At 39.3% G+C, this 19,101-nt stretch overlaps 2 protein-coding genes across 2 annotated transcripts in view; one reads left to right on the top strand and one right to left on the bottom strand.

Annotated features, from left to right (window-relative positions):
• The window catches only part of LOC103507749 (rho GTPase-activating protein 26), a gene marked incomplete at its 3' end in the record, with an annotated part of 33,487 nt that overhangs the window by 8,631 nt on the left and 5,755 nt on the right, over positions 1-19,101 (bottom strand). The window contains exons 3-9 of the mRNA XM_017443460.2: positions 15,653-15,754; positions 5,184-5,258; positions 4,107-4,247; positions 3,341-3,415; positions 2,714-2,780; positions 2,290-2,387; positions 1,208-1,327 (exon numbers count right to left, since the gene is read on the bottom strand). Coding sequence (XP_017298949.1) covers positions 1,208-1,327; positions 2,290-2,387; positions 2,714-2,780; positions 3,341-3,415; positions 4,107-4,247; positions 5,184-5,258; positions 15,653-15,754 — 678 coding nt within the window. The remainder of the gene's footprint in view (positions 1-1,207; positions 1,328-2,289; positions 2,388-2,713; positions 2,781-3,340; positions 3,416-4,106; positions 4,248-5,183; positions 5,259-15,652; positions 15,755-19,101) is intronic.
• On the top strand, positions 9,566-11,102 carry LOC103507740 (lysosomal acid phosphatase-like). The gene is made up of 3 exons (XM_008472242.2): positions 9,566-9,617; positions 10,243-10,409; positions 10,609-11,102. The coding sequence occupies exons 1-3, from the start codon at positions 9,582-9,584 to the stop codon at positions 10,637-10,639; spliced, it is 234 nt and encodes a 77-aa protein (XP_008470464.1). The 5' UTR covers positions 9,566-9,581; the 3' UTR covers positions 10,640-11,102.

Genomic DNA, 19,101 nt, shown 5'->3' with positions numbered 1-19,101 from the left:
CCTCTTGGTATCCTCTTAATGGGATAGTATATGGACTCACAGCTTTTCTCTGGAATAAACCTGAGTATGCGGACCATGCTGAGTAGTTTGGATACTTTGGACGCCACACCCACCACTCTGTACAGACCTTGCTCTTCCAGACCTACCAGGGGAGAGAGAAAGGACCATTAAAACAAAACATGACATGTCTTAGATCATTAGTATTAGTATGTAAGATTACATTAGTATTAGTATGTATGTAAATTATGCATAATATTTTTGTAAATGAGCATGATAAATAAATAAATGTATGGTAAATGTAAAAAACAAAACAAAACAAAATTAGGGCTTAGGTTAAAACAAGCGGGGTCCGTCCCTCCGGGAATTTTTCAGCCCGTAGTGATTAGAGAAAATCAGTACCTATGTACCTACCTATAATTTGTTTAATATTCAGTTTATTATTATTCTTCTTGATTTGATTTTACTTTCATGTAATGATTTAAAATCAAGACTAGAGCCCGTTCTCCCTTTATTCCCAAAATAATGTTCAAGTCACCCATCGATTTATTGGCCTTGCTCGGCGTAGCTTAACATAGGTGACGCTAAAACCGGTCTTAAATGATCGACTGAAGTCTTATCTAAAACTTTCTCGCTTTGAGTTCATAGGTCGTCGCGACAAATTTCGAGATCACAGCTCATTTGTGTGAGAAAATGTGAAAAAAAATCCCCCAAAAACCAGGTTTTTTGGTTTTTTGGCTATATATGAAGTTGTATTTTATTTATCAATTTTTAAATTTATTAAGTTTCCATTTACACAACTCTCAGAACATACTAAATTTTTATAAATGGTATGCCCATCCGTATAAGCAGAGCTTGTGCTATGTACAGGATTAGCGCGGCGTAAGAGGCATGGCTTTGAAACGCCGCCATTTTGAATCAGGATGGAATGTGACAATTTTAAGTAGCCTATGTTACCGTCAGTACTCTTGTTACCAACCACAAAAAATTGCATCCAAATCGGTCGAGCCGTTTTCTCGCAAAAAGAGTGACAAAAACAGGTCTATCAGCGTAACAGACAGACATGCAGAAATTTTTCTAATGTGATTTTTGGGATCCTTGGTGCATACGGGGTAAGAATAACTAAAAATTTCACGATTCTAAGCAATGTACAGACAAATGTACAACTTTATTTATATGTATAGAGGTAGATAGATTGTATATGACTTACCTGTAACGTGTAGACTACTCCAGGTCTATCTTGCGGCGTTAAATCGAAACAGAAGCGTTTCTCTATGGAGTCCGACATTCGGCGTACACACGATGCTAAGATCATTGTCTCTGTGGTGTTCTGAAAAACAAAGACAATAAAATATTAGTGCCAGCCTAGTTAGCTTAGTTGGTAGTGCGTCTGCCTCGTAAGCGCTAGGCCGCGGGTTCGATTCCCGCCCGGGGCGGATTTTATCCTGATGGGATAATGTTCGTTCTCGGAACGGCTGGCTTTCTCCTATCCTGTCTTCCTTCTCTCTCCGATTTCGGGACGATAAGACCCTAGAGTTACAGTTCCCTCTGTCAAACCTCTTAAAAAAAAAAAAAAAAAAAAAAAAAAAAAAAAAAAAAAAAAAAAACAAAAAAACAAAACTCTTTTTCTTTACTAAATTTTTCGCTGTCACAGTCCAACCAAATTTTGTTTCGCAAATTTTCTTTGGCAGTTAGTTGCTCTCTAACTTTTTACGGTACTTTTTACTCCAATTATTTTTTTACTTAAATTACTTTCCGCTTATTTTTTTCCAAACTAAAATTTTTCTTTCAACCCCTTTAAAAAAAAAAAAAAAAAAAAAATAGTAGTAACTAGCGATTTTTTTTTCAAGGCCAGCCTAGTTAGCTTGGCTGAAAGTGCGTCTGCCTTGTAAGAGCTTCTTCGCGGGTTCGATTCACGTCCGGGGCGGATTTTATCCTAAAATGGTGAGGTTCACTCTCGGAACGGCTTGCTTTCTGTCTTCCTTCTCTTTTCGCTTTCGGGACCTCATCAGTCCCTCTAAATTTGAAATAATTGAAATTCCGTATAAAACAATAAAAAAGGGGCAACATTTAGATACAAAAGAACAACATGGTTAATAAATACCCTATGAAATTTTGAAAACGACCTAAGAAACAAAAATCATGTCTTATCGACATTTTCTTTGTCATTAGTCTCGTTAGTTTGAACACTTGGAAAAAGAAGAACTCATTTTGGGGTTAAAATAATAGAGAGTTGACATAATCGAGGTTCAGTAGCACTGTACAAGAAATAAATTGACTGAGTATACTTACAAATTTGCCTGTCATTTGGTTGTAAGGAATCATGATGAATTCCTTCTTGTCTCTTTGGTACATGCAGTAGTGTTTGGTCCAGGTTGTACCAAAAGCCTCTGTGAACAAAAATCAAGAAACATCAGACCTAGTCTGTAGATCTCACTCGGAATCTCGCTCTCAAGTCAGACTGAAGTCTACTTTGACCAATCAGCCAATCACATCGTCCCGAAAGCGAAGAGAGAAGGCCAACCATTCCGAGAACGAACATTATCCCTTCATGATAAAATCCGCTCCGGGGGGGAATCGAACCCGCGGCCTAGAGCTTACGAGGCAGACGCGCTGCCAACCAAGCTAACTAGGCTGGATTTATTTATTTCATGAACATGGGTGTAAAATGCTGTAAATACAACTAGGAATAAAATAATGGTCAGTTGTTACTTACTTTTCTCCATCAGGTACAAATAGCCTTCTCGGGAATACACTTTGTTTGAACTGCCCGAGTCAGGTTTCTAAAATGAAACAGAGAAACACTTAATGAAACTTGATGAAATAGAAGAGAAACACACGATTAAACTTGAAAAAATAAATTACCTTCCTGTAAAAAAAAAAAATGCCATGTCCATTTTCTGATTATAAACTCCATATGTAGGTACGTAGGTAGACAGGGTTAAACTATATTCTCTGCCATTGTACTTTTTACGAACATTGTACTATTTATACCTCACTTTCCCGACATTAAAAGTCACAATTGAAATGTGCAGGAGTACAATCTAGAACAACATATTGACCCTTTTTAACTCTCCTCCCCCTATCATTTTTCCAGGTTAAAATTTCACCATTGTCTGTCTACTCTAGTGGAAAAGGTTTTCTTTCAGTATTTCTCCTTTCTCTCTTTCGCAAAGCTAAATAATATATGTAAGTTATTGTAGGGCATTTTCTTCCTTTGAATTAGGGCACAACTTGTGATTGGCCATTGTGACCACCTCTGTGGCCGAATGGTTAAGAGCACTGACTCTCTATTCGGAGGTGCTGGGTTCGAATCCCCGAGAGGCAGAAAATTCTTACTCACCTGTTGTCGCATTTCCAACATTTTCCTCATAAGAGATTCTGTTTTATCACGTGTTGCATTGAAATTTTCTCTTGTCTATCATATCCCATGTGACAAGTGACCCAGGTCAGAAAAGGGACACAATTTCAGACGAGTCACACAGTCATAGGTCAAGTGACACAGTTGAGGAAAGTAACACGGTTGAAGTGAGGGGCACAATTTCAGATGAGTCACACAGTCAAGGGAAAGTGACCCAGTTCAGAAAGTCCCCCAGTGATGAGATGAGTGGCACACGGGATGTTAGTAAATGGAAGGCACACAGCACGCATGAGGGAAAAAGAAAACCAAACCAATTCAAATCAATTAGAAGAACTCAGAGATCAATTCGATTTAAAAAATAATAATAATAAAAATCTGCTGTTATTATTTATTTAGGCACTCAAAATCATACCATTGCATTGCTTCGTAAGGAAAAATCAAACAGTTCCACAAAACAGAACTTGAAAGTGGACCTTTTTTTTTAGTTACCTCACTTAAAAAAAAGTCGAATGTTTTTCACAAAACAGAACATTAAGATCGGGAAGGACAGAACTTTCATGGTTACTATGGTTAGTTAAAAAATTAACCTATTTTCTAGAGATAAGTCTAAAAAACGTTTCTAAATAGAGACCAAATTTTTCAGAAAGTTCAATTCATGTTGATCAAATCAAGTCAAATTTTATTGAATAAAAATACAAAATATTGTTCATGGTGTGTATTCCTTAAATGCCGAGGATTGTCGACTTACCTTTTGTATTCTAAACTGGAGCTCTCGCATGTAAGGCTTGAAATCTTCAGCGACTTCGTATGCTTGATGATAGAACGTAAGCCAGCCGAACATAAACCCCAGCAGTATCTCGACAAATTCAAACTTCTTCCGTTCTTGAACCTGAAAAAGGAACACAACTGGAGCTCTCGCATGTAAGGCTTGAAATCTTCAGCGACTTCGTATGCTTGATGATAGAACGTAAGCCAGCCGAACATAAACCCCAACAGTATCTCGACAAATTCAAACTTCTTCCGCTCTTGAACCTGGAAAAAAAGGGCCATGGTTAGTCCTATGGTAACGCACTTGACTGTCATGTCAAGGTCTTGGGGTTCGAATCCCAGAGACGTCAAAAATTAGCACAAGTAAATATGCTAACAGGTTAGTTTGTCGTGCTTTTGTGTTGACCCAGATGGTAAGTACATAACAAGGTCTTGGGGTTCGAATCCCAGAGACGTCAAAAATTAGCACAAGTAAATATGCTAACAGGTTAGTTTGTCGTGCTTTTGTGTTGATCCAGATGGTAAGTACATATTGACTATTTGAGTCTCTTCTCGAGTAGAAAAAGAATCAATAGGCTACTATTCTGTGGTCAAACTTTCAAATAATGATGAGGATAAAATTCCATACCTCGGCTGAAAATGAACCCACGCCCTCCTGTTTATCAGGCGAGCGTCTTGACCACTACTCCACACAGCCGGCACAATTTGTTTTGACTGCAAAATTTTTACGAGTGGGATGCCCTTTGCACTCAACCTTTGCTATTTCTTTAGAAACGGAAATTTCAAGCTGGTACCCTCCCTGTTTGAAGTCCCCCAGCCAGACTAACTTGGTCTACTCCCTGTTTAAAGCCCCCAGCCAGACTTCATAATGGCATGTTATTCGACAGTAAATAAATATGTAATAAAATTATTTCTCACCTCCTGGATTCGAAACACGTACTCCAGACTGGCCTGAATGAAATGCCGCTGCTCCATCTCCAAACTGGCATCTGCCTGCAAACACATGATGAAATAATATCTCCAATTATTTATTTGCGGTGAAGCAGAGAAAAACCACCTCCTGGATTCGAAACACGTACTCCAGACTGGCCTGAATGAAATGCCGCTGCTCCATCTCCAAACTGGCATCTGCCTGCAAACACAATACATGATGGAATAATATCTCCAATTATTTATTTGCGGTGAAGCAGAGAAAAACCTTTTCAGAAATTTCGGTGGACATCGTATCATTAGGTCAGCCACTCACTACCAGGTAGACCTGACAGGTACACCTGACTGACACCTGATGAACACACCATAAGGTAGACCTGATTAGGTGTACCTGTCGACCAAAGTAAGACCGAAAGCAGAATAATAATAATACATAATAAACTTTATAGGACACATCACGTTCCTTTAAGTACATACACTCCATTTGTCAAGGGCGTTTTGGATCAATTTTGAAAAAAAAAAAAAAAAAATCATTTACTGACGAAAATTTGTAATGAAATAATAAGTGGTAGGTATAGAATAGTTAGTATAGATAATGGTCAATACATATGTACAGTTTTACACCTAGAGTGAAAGCTTGGTCAATACATATGTACAGTTTTACACCTACAGTGAAAGCTTGATTACGATTGGCTCGATTTTTTTATTCTCGCAGAGTTACACATTTCCTAACTTTACCTGACTGACACCTGATGAACACACCATAAGGTAGACCTGATTAGGTGTACCTGTCGACCAAAGTAAGACCGAAAGCAGAATAATAAGAATAGATAATAAACTTTATACTACGGGCGAGTTTCAGACGCTGTCGATCGACCATAGACCGTAGACCTTGATTGAGAAATTGGCAATTAATTGATAGTACTAATAGTTAATAAAAAATAACTATTGATACTTAATTACTTAATTAAGTTAATTACTTTGTCCGAGCAGAGAAACCTTGCAGTGAAGGAGCACCATTTGAATGAAGTGAGTCTCTTTGTTATTCAAAATTATCAGGAAATAAATTAACTCGGAAAAATGAGCAGAAATCAACCAGTAGCACTATTGAGAAAGCACCAAGAAGTTCTGCAGAAAATAATCATTATTAGTATAGCTTCGCTAGTGATGATAGTACATAATAGAAAGTAAAAATTGGAATGAACGCGACCAATTGAATATCACTTGATGTTAAGGGTTGGTAATAAATATGTAAATAATTGATACCTAACAAAAGTTTCAACCTGAAATTCGGAGCATTAGACTAAACTAATCTGTTATACTTAGGTAGGTACATAGGTAGTTAAGGACTAATTAGGTAGGTATAGATAGTTATTCTCACTTACCTCTGGCTTCCACTACTTGAATACACTTCTTGACAAACACGAATCCTGTCTCATCCAATGTTCTCTCTTCAGGTCTAGGACCACTCAGTGGGGTAGAAGGTAACCCGTAGGTAGGCTCTTTCCCGTCCATTACATCCATCCACTGCTTCCTGTCCTCTTCCGATAATGCCTGTGGAGGTGAAGAGAGAAGTTGTATTTTATTTATCAATTTTTAAATTTATTAAGTTTCCATTTACACAACTCTCAGAACATACTAAATTTTTATAAATGGTATACCCATCCGTATAAGCAGAGCTTGTGCCAGGGATGGGGAAGCTTGTGCTATGTACAGGATTAGCGCGGCGTAAGAGGCATGGCTTTGAAACGCCGCCATTTTGAATCAGGATGGAATGTGACAATTTTAAGTAGCCTATGTTACCGTCAGTACTCTTGTTACCAACCACAAAAAATTGCATCCAAATCGGTCGAGCCGTTTTCTCGCAAAAAGAGTGACAAAAACAGGTCTATCAGCGTAACAGACAGACATGCAGAAATTTTTCTAATGTGATTTTTGGGATCCTTGGTGCATACGGGGTAAGAATAACTAAAAATTTCACGATTCTAAGCAATGTACAGACAAATGTACAACTTTATTTATATGTATAGAGGTAGATGGATTGTATGTAAGAATAACTAAAAATTTCACGATTCTAAGCAATGTACAGACAAATGTACAACTTTATTTATATGTATAGAGGTAGATAGATTGTAGATGATTTACCTGTAACGTGTAGACTACTCCAGGTCTATCTTGCGGCGTTAAATCGAAACAGAAGCGTTTCTCTATGGAGTCTGACATTCGGCGTACACACGATGCTAAGATCATTGTCTCTGTGGTGTTCTGAAAAACAAAGACAATAAAATATTAGTGCCAGCCTAGTTAGCTTAGTTGGTAGTGCGTCTGCCTGATAGTAGATAATCGTAATTACACTGATTAGAAATTTCATAGTAATACGTTGAATAAATAAAGAATACCTACAAAATCTACAAGAAAAATAAAGAAAAAAGTGAGGAGGCCAAAAATGTAAATGAAAATCGTAAAGACGGAATTTCAACACTGAAGAAAAAGTCCTTGAAAAATTCGGGGGCTTTTCTCAAAGAACATAAAAACACATCCTCAGATCTTTCTTCAAAAACTGATAAAACACGATTTACAATCACAAATTATGCCTAAAAACTGAGTGTTTTATCTCTTATCAATTCTGCACACACAAGGAAAAATAAGGAAAGTAACAATCACAAATTATGCCTAAAAACTGAGTGTTTTATCTCTTATCAATTCTGCACACACAAGGAAAAATAAGGAAAGTAGGAAAAAAAATTGCACATCCACACACGGGCCAATTAGTTTTCTTCACGTATAAGATAAGAAAAGACAACAAACTTTGAATAGCTTTCGACAAACAAAACACGGATAAAAGGATTCCATTAAGAAAAACAAAAGAAGAAATAATGAAAATTCTGGCCGACGCAAGCGTATCCGTCTGTGTGTTTTATGACAAAAATCGATAGGGGAAAATAAACGAAAAATAAAGCCAAGGAAAACATAAAAAAAAAGACACGAAGAGGAGAAAGCTCGCTTCTCCCCCTAAAAAAACATAAAAAGAAGGGTGAAACAATTTGTACGGCTTCGCTCAGCCTTCGCGGGGGGCGGAGGGACGTTTCCGCGTATTGTAATTTCTAAAAAAATCACGCATCAAAAGGAGGGTGATTTTTTTAGCGAGAAGAATCGGCGAAGAGTTCCGTTCAAAAAGAAAAAATAACTTTCCTCGTGTTATGTAGGTAACGTATTTCTCTAGACTTTCTCACAATATTGATCAAAATTTTGGGGATTGTGTAGGTTTTGGATTGTAAATGGTTATACTCTTAAAACCAAGATCTCTTAAAATGTGATTCTCTCCCCTATACCCCCGATCCGGGGATACCTTTTAATTCGGCTGATGGAAGGCCGAATGACATGGATCGGTTTGATTATATCTTCTCATAGCCAGGTCCACAAAGTGATTTTAAAATTGAACTTGAACTCTTGGATGAAAAAATCTGATTGACTGAAATTTTTTAAATCAACCAATCAGATTACTTAATCAGGGAGTTTAACTTAAACCGAGTCTCACTTTGTGGACCGGCCGACCGGCTATTAAAGATCAAACTGCGAAACGTCAATTTCATGAAATCAGGACTTCTGGAATCTTGATCAGTAGAAATGTTACAGGAAATGCGGATATGGAAGGACTCAGGAGGAACAAGGAGTCCACATTTTCTAGAAAGTTCTTAATTTTTTTTTATAATTTTCATCACCCTATATCACGTTGAATACACAGCTTAAAAAAAATAATAAATTAAAATATTTTTTAATTGCGAGTGGAAACAGGTCACGTCGCGCGACATCGTCGCGCGATTTTGTCGGGGAGTGCTTTAATTTTTAACAGGTCACGTCGCGCGACAAATGTTGCAAGTGAAAACAGGTGACGTCGCGCGACATTGTCGCGCGATTTTGTCGCACGACAGAGGTCGCGTTGGTGGAAATCCACCTTTACACAGACAAGTATTTCTTGAACTCTAGATTAACTGAAAAATCTCTGTGGTAAGATCGGCATTTGTTACACTGTTGTTTTCACTGATTCGACACTGGATCTATTACTGAAAAAAAAGCTATAGATTTTTTTTTTTTTTAAAGGAAATCTATTTTGTCCCATTACATTTTTTTCCGTTTTTTACCATCCCAATTTAAAATAGCGAGTGCTTTTCCATTCGGCAAAATTCAGTTGCATTTTTCACCACTGTTATTATTATTTGATAAATCATATCGATTAGTACTTGATTATCACACATAAATCATATCGATGAGTACTTGATTATCACACTGGCCTATCAAGTAGGAGGTTCGAATTCGCATTCCGGCAGGGTTAAACATTATAAAATGACTTTTTTCTCCTTTTCAGGAGAAAGCCATCCCATCAGGACAAAATCCGCCCCGGGCGAGAATCGAACCCGCGGCCTAGCGCTTACAAGGCAGACGCACTACCAATTAAGCTAACTAGGCTGGCATTCATTTAACCTTTGATCTAAGTATCAAACAGTTTTTCCTGCTTGCTTTCGAGATGTACAGAAGCGAGTCAAATCAGTATACGGTCAAAGTAAGTGACTTGGTGGGGGTTAGTCTCTTTTGTAGGTCGTGGACCAAAGTTTCCCTGAAAGCCCGATTCCTACTATTTGTTTAGGCCACTCTCCAGTCACAGAAGAATAGTGAAACATTTTACACCAGATAGGAGTAATCATACTTCTTGACACTGATTTTGATCCTGCAAAAGAACTGGATTGAAGTCCATCTGTCTTGGAGCAAGCATCGCGTTTTTTGTAATAAATCGGCATTTCTTACTTACTCAACACATCTTCAAGAAGATTCTACGGCCTTATCGACTTTGGAAAATAACAAACAACTTTATTTACAACAATGAAATTTACATTTCTTGAAAAATTCTCCTTTAAATCCTTTTTATCATTTCAATTAATTAGTTTGAATGTAAATTTAGATTTTAGTGTTTAAATATTTTTGTCGCTATAAATGGTACATTTACTGCTACATTATTACTACACCTCATGTGTATTCTGCGGTTTAGATATCCACACCCATATAACTGGACTAATCATTGCCCGGACTAACGCTGAAGAAATTTTGAAAAACTTTGAGCAAAGACCACTTCAGAATAATATTCAGAATCCGATAAAATCACATCTAATAAAAATTCTCCTTCATTTCAGGTGAAATATCTGCGGAGTTTCAACGACGAGACCCCGCAGGATATTTCGATACCAGACTGCGGGTCTCCTTGTACGCTGGAGAAATTCATTGAGATCAGCCAATACGTGATTCCTGAGGATTGGGAGCAAGAGTGTAGGATACACCATAGTGGAGAGAGGACAGACAGGTCTACAGTCAAAAAATTCTCCTTCATTTCAGGTGAAATATCTGCGGAGTTTCAACGACGAGACCCCGCAGGATATTTCGATACCAGACTGCGGGTCTCCGTGTACGCTGGAGAAATTCATTGAGATCAGCCAATACGTGATTCCTGAGGATTGGGAGCAAGAGTGTAGGATACACCATAGTGGAGAGAGGACAGACAGGTCTACAGTCAATCAGAGAAGGAAACGGTGACTTGTAGACATATGAAGACACCCCTGATATGTGAGGACAACCCTGACGTGTAAGGACACTCCTACCCGGTTGACCAAGGTGAGATAAGCAGCTGTGGCCGAGTGGTAGGGCCGTACTGAAGGGGGCGGTAAGGCGCCCGAATCCCTCCTCGAGCTCAATTTTTCACCTGTACTGTAGGCCAGGCTCCATAAATTTGGAGCATCCTTCCCCGGTACATTGCAGTTTGGACTCTCGGCCCTAGAGTAAACTCTCGCCAGAGTAGCCAATCAGATTGTTTAATCCAAGAGTTAAACTTAAACCGAGTTTAATTCAAACTCACTTTGTTGAACCGACCATGAGTAACTGAGTTCTCATTACGAGGGGATCATGCATTTAGATCCATTCGGATACCATTACAAACAGGATAAAATCGTGATATGTATAAGATTTTTAGACTTTACTATCCGATTTTTAGAATGGCACTCTTCCAGTATCGGTTGACTGTTTGTTAGATAGGTACGTCGCGATGCTTATTTCCTTCCCTAACTGCCTAAAGCTTCTACTTCCCAGGAGAAAGCCAGCCGTTCCGAGAACAAACATTATCCCATCAGGATAAAATCCGCCCCGGGCGGGAATCGAACCCGCGGCCTAGCGCTATAAAAAAATTGAAACTACCGAGGTCTTATCGTCCCGAAATTGAAGAGAAAATAACAGGATAGCCAGTCTAGTTAGCTTGGTTGGTAGTGCGTCTGTCTTGTAAGCGCTAGGCCGTGGATTCGATTCCCGCCCCGACGGCCGATTTTACCCTGAACGGTTATTGTTCGTTCTCGGAGCGGCTGGATTTCTTCAATCCTGTCTTCCTTTTCTCTTCGATTTCGGGACCATAAGACCTAAGCAGTTACAGTCCCTCTATCAAAGCTCAAAAAAATCAGGTTAAGAGAAAACCAGTCGCCAGCCGTTCCGTTCCGGGAACGAACCTTCTCTGGATAAAGACCTTTTCTGAACAAAGCTGTCTGGGGCATGAAATGGTTAATGAAATTTTCACCATTATTTTTTGCAAGATGCCCGAACGGGTTAATAACGTTTTTTTATCAATATACGTAGAAAAGAGAATCAATTTCGTTGTTAAGCCCCTGGTTGACACTTTCTCTTCAATTTGCTACTATTCTAATTGAGAATCCATCCATACTATTGGTATCAGGGGGGGGGGGTATGGCCTGGTGTAATGTAATTACAATTGATGGTACCTAGAATTAGAAACTAACTATATGAAATTTGTAAGGTAAACTGGGATAATTTTTATAAATTCGAAAATTTTCATGCATTATTTATTTTATTTACTGTTATTTCCCATTTTCGTTCAATTTTTAGGCAAGCCTTCGCGGGCCGCAAAAATGAGCTCGCGGGCCGCATGCGGGCCGCGGGTTGGACAAGCCTGTACTAGGGTATGGTCAAGGGTCGGGACTCCGTTGTGGACGCCTGCTAAGGCTCTCAGTCTTGTGAGGAAACTCGGGATTAAATCTGCAATCTCATGTTGATTTCATGTTGTTCCGTTTATCGACTCTATTCTTGCATCTGCGAAAACCACTACTATAATAGAGCTTGTTATTTCCAGGTGTTTCGGCATGGTAACAGAGCTCCACTTGTACATTACAAGAATGATCCTTATAAAGGAAAGTTCCCTGATGGTGTAGGACAACTCACCAAAGTAAGTTCGATTCCAGATATCATACCTACCGTACCCATCCAAATTCTCTTGAAATAATGGAGTAACTTTTTTGAAGAGGTTTGATAGAGGGAACTGTAACTGCTAAGGTCTTATCGTTCCGAAAGCGATGAGAGAAAGAATACGGGATAGGAGAACACCAGCCGTTCCGAGAACGAACCTATTTAGGAGAAAATCCGCCCTGGGCGGGAATCGAACCCTCTTTTTTAAGATGAGTGTTTCACCACCGTTTTTTTTAATAGCAATGAAATAACTGGTGCTATAGACGTTTCTGGTCTGTGTCGTAGCATGCCCGTCCCGTAGTATGTCCTTCCTCAGATGGGCGATAAGATGAGGGACATTGATGTGATATTGTAAGTCATCTATAGCAGTTGTTTCATTTGCTACGAAATAAAAACGGTGGTGAAACACTCATCTTTCAAAAATCATATTTATCATAAACAAATACATCATTCGTTAAGCAATTATTGCGTCCAATCAAAGAAAAAGAATCCAAATGTATAAGTACATGTCTATATTACCTATGAATATTAATATTCTTCTGGATGCGACTATCAATATGTTGTGATTGTGACTCATACTTACTTCTTTTTTTTTTCGAGAGATTGGATAGAGGGAACTGTAAGTGCTAAGGTCTTATCGTCCCGAAATAGAAGAGAGAAGGAAGACAGGATAGGAGAAAGCCAGCCATTTCGAGAACGAATGTTATCCAGATAAAATCCGCCCCGGGTGGAAATCGAACCCGCGGCCAGCGCTTACAAGACAGACGCGCTAGCAACCAAGCTAACTAGGCTGGCTTGGTCTGGAACAACTTGTTCTAAACTGACTCTAAATGAAGCACTACTTATACTATACTTTTTTTTCTTTTCCCACCAGAAAGGCAAAGCGAACATGTACCAGAAGGGCAAAGTCCTGCGTAAGATGTACGATGGATTTATAGGGCGTAACTTCAGATCGGATGAACTATACTGCACCAGTACGAGTTCAGATAGAACCTAGTTTAACAATATCTCGGGAACGGTATGAGCTAGAAACTTGAAATTTGGTATGTAGTTCACAAATGTGACAAGGATGCAACAGAAAACGTTAAGTTAAAATAGGTGATTTTTAGCCCTAAAAGTGTCTATTCCATTATCAACTACATAACCGCATAGAATTAATTGGGAGCAAACCGCATAGAACTGAGAGCAAACCGCATAGAACTGGGAGCAAACCGCATAGAACTGGGAGCAAAAAGCTCTATGCTTGCCGTTCCACTCTGATTTCAGCTTACTTGTCGCGCGACACGTTTCCACTATGCGATTTTTGCCGCGCGACACTGTCGCGCGGCAAAAGTCGCGTTGGTGGAAATCCACCTTTAACACCCTGGGTTTAGAACACGGGAAAATTGAAAACAATGCAGGAAGTTTTCCCTGTTCATAGTAAAAGTTAGGTTGGTAGGTACAGGTATAGGGAGTCTTTGTATGGGAATACTATGCATTTTATTACAGTTATATAGGTAGATAGGGTGGTAAGGGTGGTTTTCGCATTACAAATGGTTGTTGTAGAATGTAGAGATGTAGACGGTCTATTCGTGTACATAAGGCTCAAAACAGAGTGGAGCGGAGAGCAAACCGCATAGAACTGGGAGCAAACCGCATAGAACTGGGAGCAAACCGCATAGAATTGGGAGCAAACCGCATCTAACTGGGAGAAAACCGTATAGAACTGGGAGCAAACCGCATAGAACTGGGAGCAAACCGTATAGAACTGGGAGCAAACCGCATAGAACTGGGAGCAAACCGCATAGAACTGGGAGCAAACCGCATAGAATTGGGAGCAAACCGCTTCTGCCACAAGCGCTTACGTACTGATTCCACTTTCGGGGATTTTGTCCTTTCTCCAGGGATTTTCGAGTTGTGTGAGGGATACAACAGGGATTAAGAATATTAAGATAAGGGAGGATATGTACACACAACCAAATGAGGGATTTAAAGCGAGTGGAAACATTGTGGGTCAACATGATCGAGCTTGGCAGCCAGGGTGTTGAAGACGAAAAAGAGTCGGCCAATTTGTCGGCCATATTGACTCAGTTTTGTTTCAAATAATAAAATACACCTCAACTGAGCATAGGGACCAAAGGGTACTGAATGGGTTAAAATAGATTAACAGCTTAACACCCTGGGTTTAGAACACGGGAAAATTGAAAACAATGCAGGAAGTTTTCCCTGTTCATAGTAAAAGTTAGGTAGGTAGGTACAGGTATAGGGAGTCTTTGTATGGGACTACTATGCATTTTATTACAGTTATATAGGTACCTACATAACATTATAGGGTGGTAAGGGTGGTTTTCGCATTACAAATGGTTGTTGTAGAATGTAGAGATGTAGACGGTCTATTCGTGTACATAAGGCTCAAAACAGAGTGGAGCGGAGAGCACAGCGCATCGAGCAGGTAGAGAACTGAGAGCAAACCGCATAGAACTGGGAGCAAACCGCATAGAACTGGGAGCAAACCGCATAGAACTGGGAGAAAACCGTATAGAACTGGGAGCAAACTGCATAGAACTGGGAGCAAACCGCATAGAATTAATTGGGAGCAAACCGCATAGAACTGAGAGCAAACCGCATAGAACTGGGAGCAAACCGCATAGAACTGGGAGCAAAAAGCTCTATGCTTGCCGTTCCACTCTGATTTCAGCTTAAGGCGAAAGTAAGTATTTTGGTGAAGTGGAAAAAAGTGTGTGGACCAGATTTTAGGCGATAAGCGATGTCGTTCGACAAAGTGTAGGAGCTGATTATAGCACACTTTGTCATATTCCTACTTACTTACATAGCTATACTATACGACTTTTAGAAGGACAGTACAAAGTAAAAGTGCGACACCCGGTAACTATTTTACTATTTGACCTTTCATCTCCTCAATAGGGAACTCCATATAGGTCATAGGTGTAATATCAGCGCATACTTTCCTTGCATTTAAAACTTCATGTAATAGGCTTTTCATTAGCCAGTATTTTCATAGTTTCCTTGCATTTAACAATGTTCATGTAAATGGCCTTTTCACGGCCCTATTGTACAACGTGAGCTTATATTATGCAGTAGTACCTAGCTCTATTAACACCATTATCACCAAGTTTCGATGAACTTTTTCGCGAGATTTGATAAAGGGAGCTGTAACTCTGCTAAGGTCTTATCGTCCCATCGAAGAGGGAAGGAAGACAGGGTAGGAGAGAGCCGGCCGTTCCGAGAACGAACATTATCTGTTCAGGATAAAATCAGCCCCGGACGGGAATCGAACCCGCGGCCTAGAGCTTACAAGGCACTTACCTCTTTGAGAACAGCATCTTGTCGTTTGGTGGAGAGATTCAGGTATCGCTCCTGACTTTGACAGAACTTGGCGGTTTGCTTTTCGAATTTCTTCTTTCCTTCCTGAAACAAAGAAGCCCGTAGAATGCAAGCGTGAATTATTTGTTATTTTGTAGGTAGAAATCTAATTTAGTATCTAAAATTTTCAATTTAGTAGAAACTAAAGCAGTGTGATATGAGCTGATTATCTTTCGACCTAGAGATCTAAAACTCCTCCAAATACTCATGATCAGCTCATATCACACTGTTCGAAACCTCAAAATGTATCTATGGAAAAATTGGGCTTTTACCAAGAAATCTAAGTACATAAAGAGATTTCAAGGGTCCAGTGGAAAGTAGGTACATAAAGAGATTTTAAGGGTCGAGTGCCGAGTGGGTGGATTACGACACATCACGTTCCTTTAGGTACATACACTCCATTTGTCAAAGGCGTTTTGGATCAATTTTGGAAAAAAAAATCACTTACTGACGAAAATTTGTAATGAAATAATAAGTGGTAGGTATAGAATAGTTAGTATAGGTAATGGTCAATACATATGTACAGTTTTACACCTAGAGTGAAAGCTTGATTACGATTGGCTCGATTTTTTTATTCTCGCAGAGTTACAAGTTTCCTAACTTCGTAATTGGTTCTTTACCTCAACATTAAACAATAGAAAAGTTCAACGTTCTATTTACAGTTGTTTTACACCTGTCATATGGTGAGTCACTTGAACTTGATGAAGAGAGCTAGCGTTGCTTAACTTGGGTGTACTTGAGGGATGGATTCTGATTGGGATCATGTTCCTGGATTTTCGCGTGACCATGATGGGAATTTGATATTTGGTGACATCACATGTCCACTGTTGTTTTACACCTGTCATATGGTGAGTCACTTGAACTTGATGAAGAGAGCTAGCGTTGCTTAACTTGGGTGTACTTGAGGGATGGATCCTGATTGGGATCATGTTCCTGGATTTTCGCGTGACCATGATGGGAAGTTGATATTTGGTGACATCACATGTCCACGTTATTATTATTATCTTTTTTTTTTTCTTTTTGCAGACTCTTGAGTGGAAAGCAACCACTAGGCAAGGATAACGCCAGAGGCCATCGTTACCACTTAAAACTTGGACCTCTATTATGTCAAATACTTAAATAAATGAGGATAAAATTTCATACCTCGACTGAGATCGAACCCACGGCCTCCTGTTTACCAATCGAGCACGGTGACGTAGAGGTCAAGGCGTTTTGTACATATATCCTTCTTGTGAACCACTTTCCTAAGGACTCTTCTCACACCACTTAACGCGTCCTCAATCTAAAGAATATGCATGCCTCGACTGGGATCGAACCCACAGCCTCCTGTTTACCAGTCGAGCACCACGTCGTGGCCAAGACGTGCCTATCCTTCTTGCGAACCACTTTCCTAAAGAGGCTCTCTCACACACTTAACGCGTCCTCAATCTAAAGAAGGTCCGGCTAGTGGCTAGTTTGCCAACTGTTCCGAATACAATAGATAGGAGACCGAGATAGTGTTGGTATTTTGATCAGAGAGGACGTGCAATTATGTGCATTGTGACCAACATATGACGAGAGGATGCCAATTACAACAGTAACATCTTTTTACTGGGTGAACACTGAGAAATAAAACTAGGGTGTCAGCAGGCCACCTCTGTGGCCGAGCGGTCAAGAGCACTGACCCCAAACCCGGAGGTGCTGGGTTCGAATCCTGGCTAGGGCGGAAATTATCTAACCCAAACTTTTCTGTGCTAGGGCGGAAATTATCTAACCCAAACTTTTCTGTGGCGGTGCCCAGGTACACTTTTTACGTTCAGAAGACATGTTAAGACACAGACCACAGGAGTTTAATGAACGAGCCGTTGTTAGCTATTACAGATCATAGTCGTAAGATATTACAAGTTACAAGGAATATTTTTTTTTCATTTATTTTACAAGGAAAATCTTGATGTGAAGCTGCAACGAGCACTAAAGTTTATGTAAGTAATAGCTCGAAAAACAACATCTTATTTACGAGTTTTGGCTCTGTTCTCTGCATCTTCTTCGAAGGGGAAATCTCCGACCGAATCTCTATCATTAAAAATTTCCATATGACGCAAGTGCAGTTCTGTGAATGCTGCCAGTGTCTGATATGGAAGCAGAGTCCTGATATGCTATCGTATGGAGATATCGAGACATGTGTAGTCATGGCTGTATAATTATAGTTACGCCTAGAACGATCTTTTGGATGCCAGTACGATGGATAGATTCAAAAGATGCTCGTAATTGCGTTTGGTAGAAAAATGAGAAAGTCGGATATAAATATACAAAATTTTCAGCTCAAGATACATACACTATCACCAAAATCAGCATAATTTCCAGCAGCATATTTTTTTAGTCCTTTCTGGTACGTCTCCTTCCTTTGGCACTTTCCTGACCGCAACAAGTAGTTATGTTCGGTCTATTATTAGACACCTTTCATAGCCCATAGGTTGTCACCTTGAATTCTGTGACACTGCCTGTTATGCCTGCGGTATCTACTTCATATTACCATACCCAAACCCCTTTCTTTTAAATTGCAAAATAATTACTATGGTAATGTACCTAAATGCCGCTCTTGTCTAATTACTGAACAGTTTTGTACTCTGTAATGTTAGTACTTTTCAAATGTTCATTTTCAAAGATTTATATTAGCACTTTAAAAAAAATCACACTTTCATTAAACCTGAAGATTCAAAACACCTGATGATTGTTGAAACGAGTACCACGTGATAAACAAAGATACTGCGCATGCGTATCAATCGTTCCTGATTGGATTTCCTACATTTACCAAGGCCCTCTGGTAACTGTGAAAAATAACCGGTAAATGTGAGAAATGATTACTTTTATAGAATTATTTCTTACATTTACCAATGACAGTGGTAATTGTTAAAAATAACCGGTAATTTTTCACAATGACCAGATTTTCTACATTTACCGTAACAGATACAACGCAGACGCGCTACCCTTGAAGTTAACTAGGCTGGTTTATTAGCTTTTAGTTGGTATTTTGTCTCACTCAAGTGTAGTTGAACATCTCTAATATGATAATAATAAGTTTATTCTTTCATTCTTTACAATATTCTCAACATATTCTTCATCATCCCTGTAAGTACTCGTACTTCTGTTGATAGAGTGTAATAGTACTTCGCATGGGGATATGGAAAGTAAAACAAGAGAATACTTCGAATAGGGACATGGAAAGTAACACAGGAGTAATTCAAGTGAACGGAGATCATATTGACATCACAAGTGAAGCGTTAACAGGCGACGCTATTGAAAAACTCAATGTGAAATGTGAATGTCACCATACTGATAGGCTTGAATAAGAGAGAGTGATAGGATAGGCTTCACAATAGCTACTTCAGTACTTAGCTAGTACAGGGAAAACA

The sequence above is a fragment of the Diaphorina citri genome, unplaced genomic scaffold (genome assembly GCF_000475195.1).
Source record: "Diaphorina citri unplaced genomic scaffold, Diaci psyllid genome assembly version 1.1 scaffold339, whole genome shotgun sequence".
Taxonomy (NCBI): domain Eukaryota; kingdom Metazoa; phylum Arthropoda; class Insecta; order Hemiptera; family Psyllidae; genus Diaphorina; species Diaphorina citri.
Note: the sequence above shows the minus strand (reverse complement) of the source record. Positions and strands in the feature narration are given on the sequence as shown.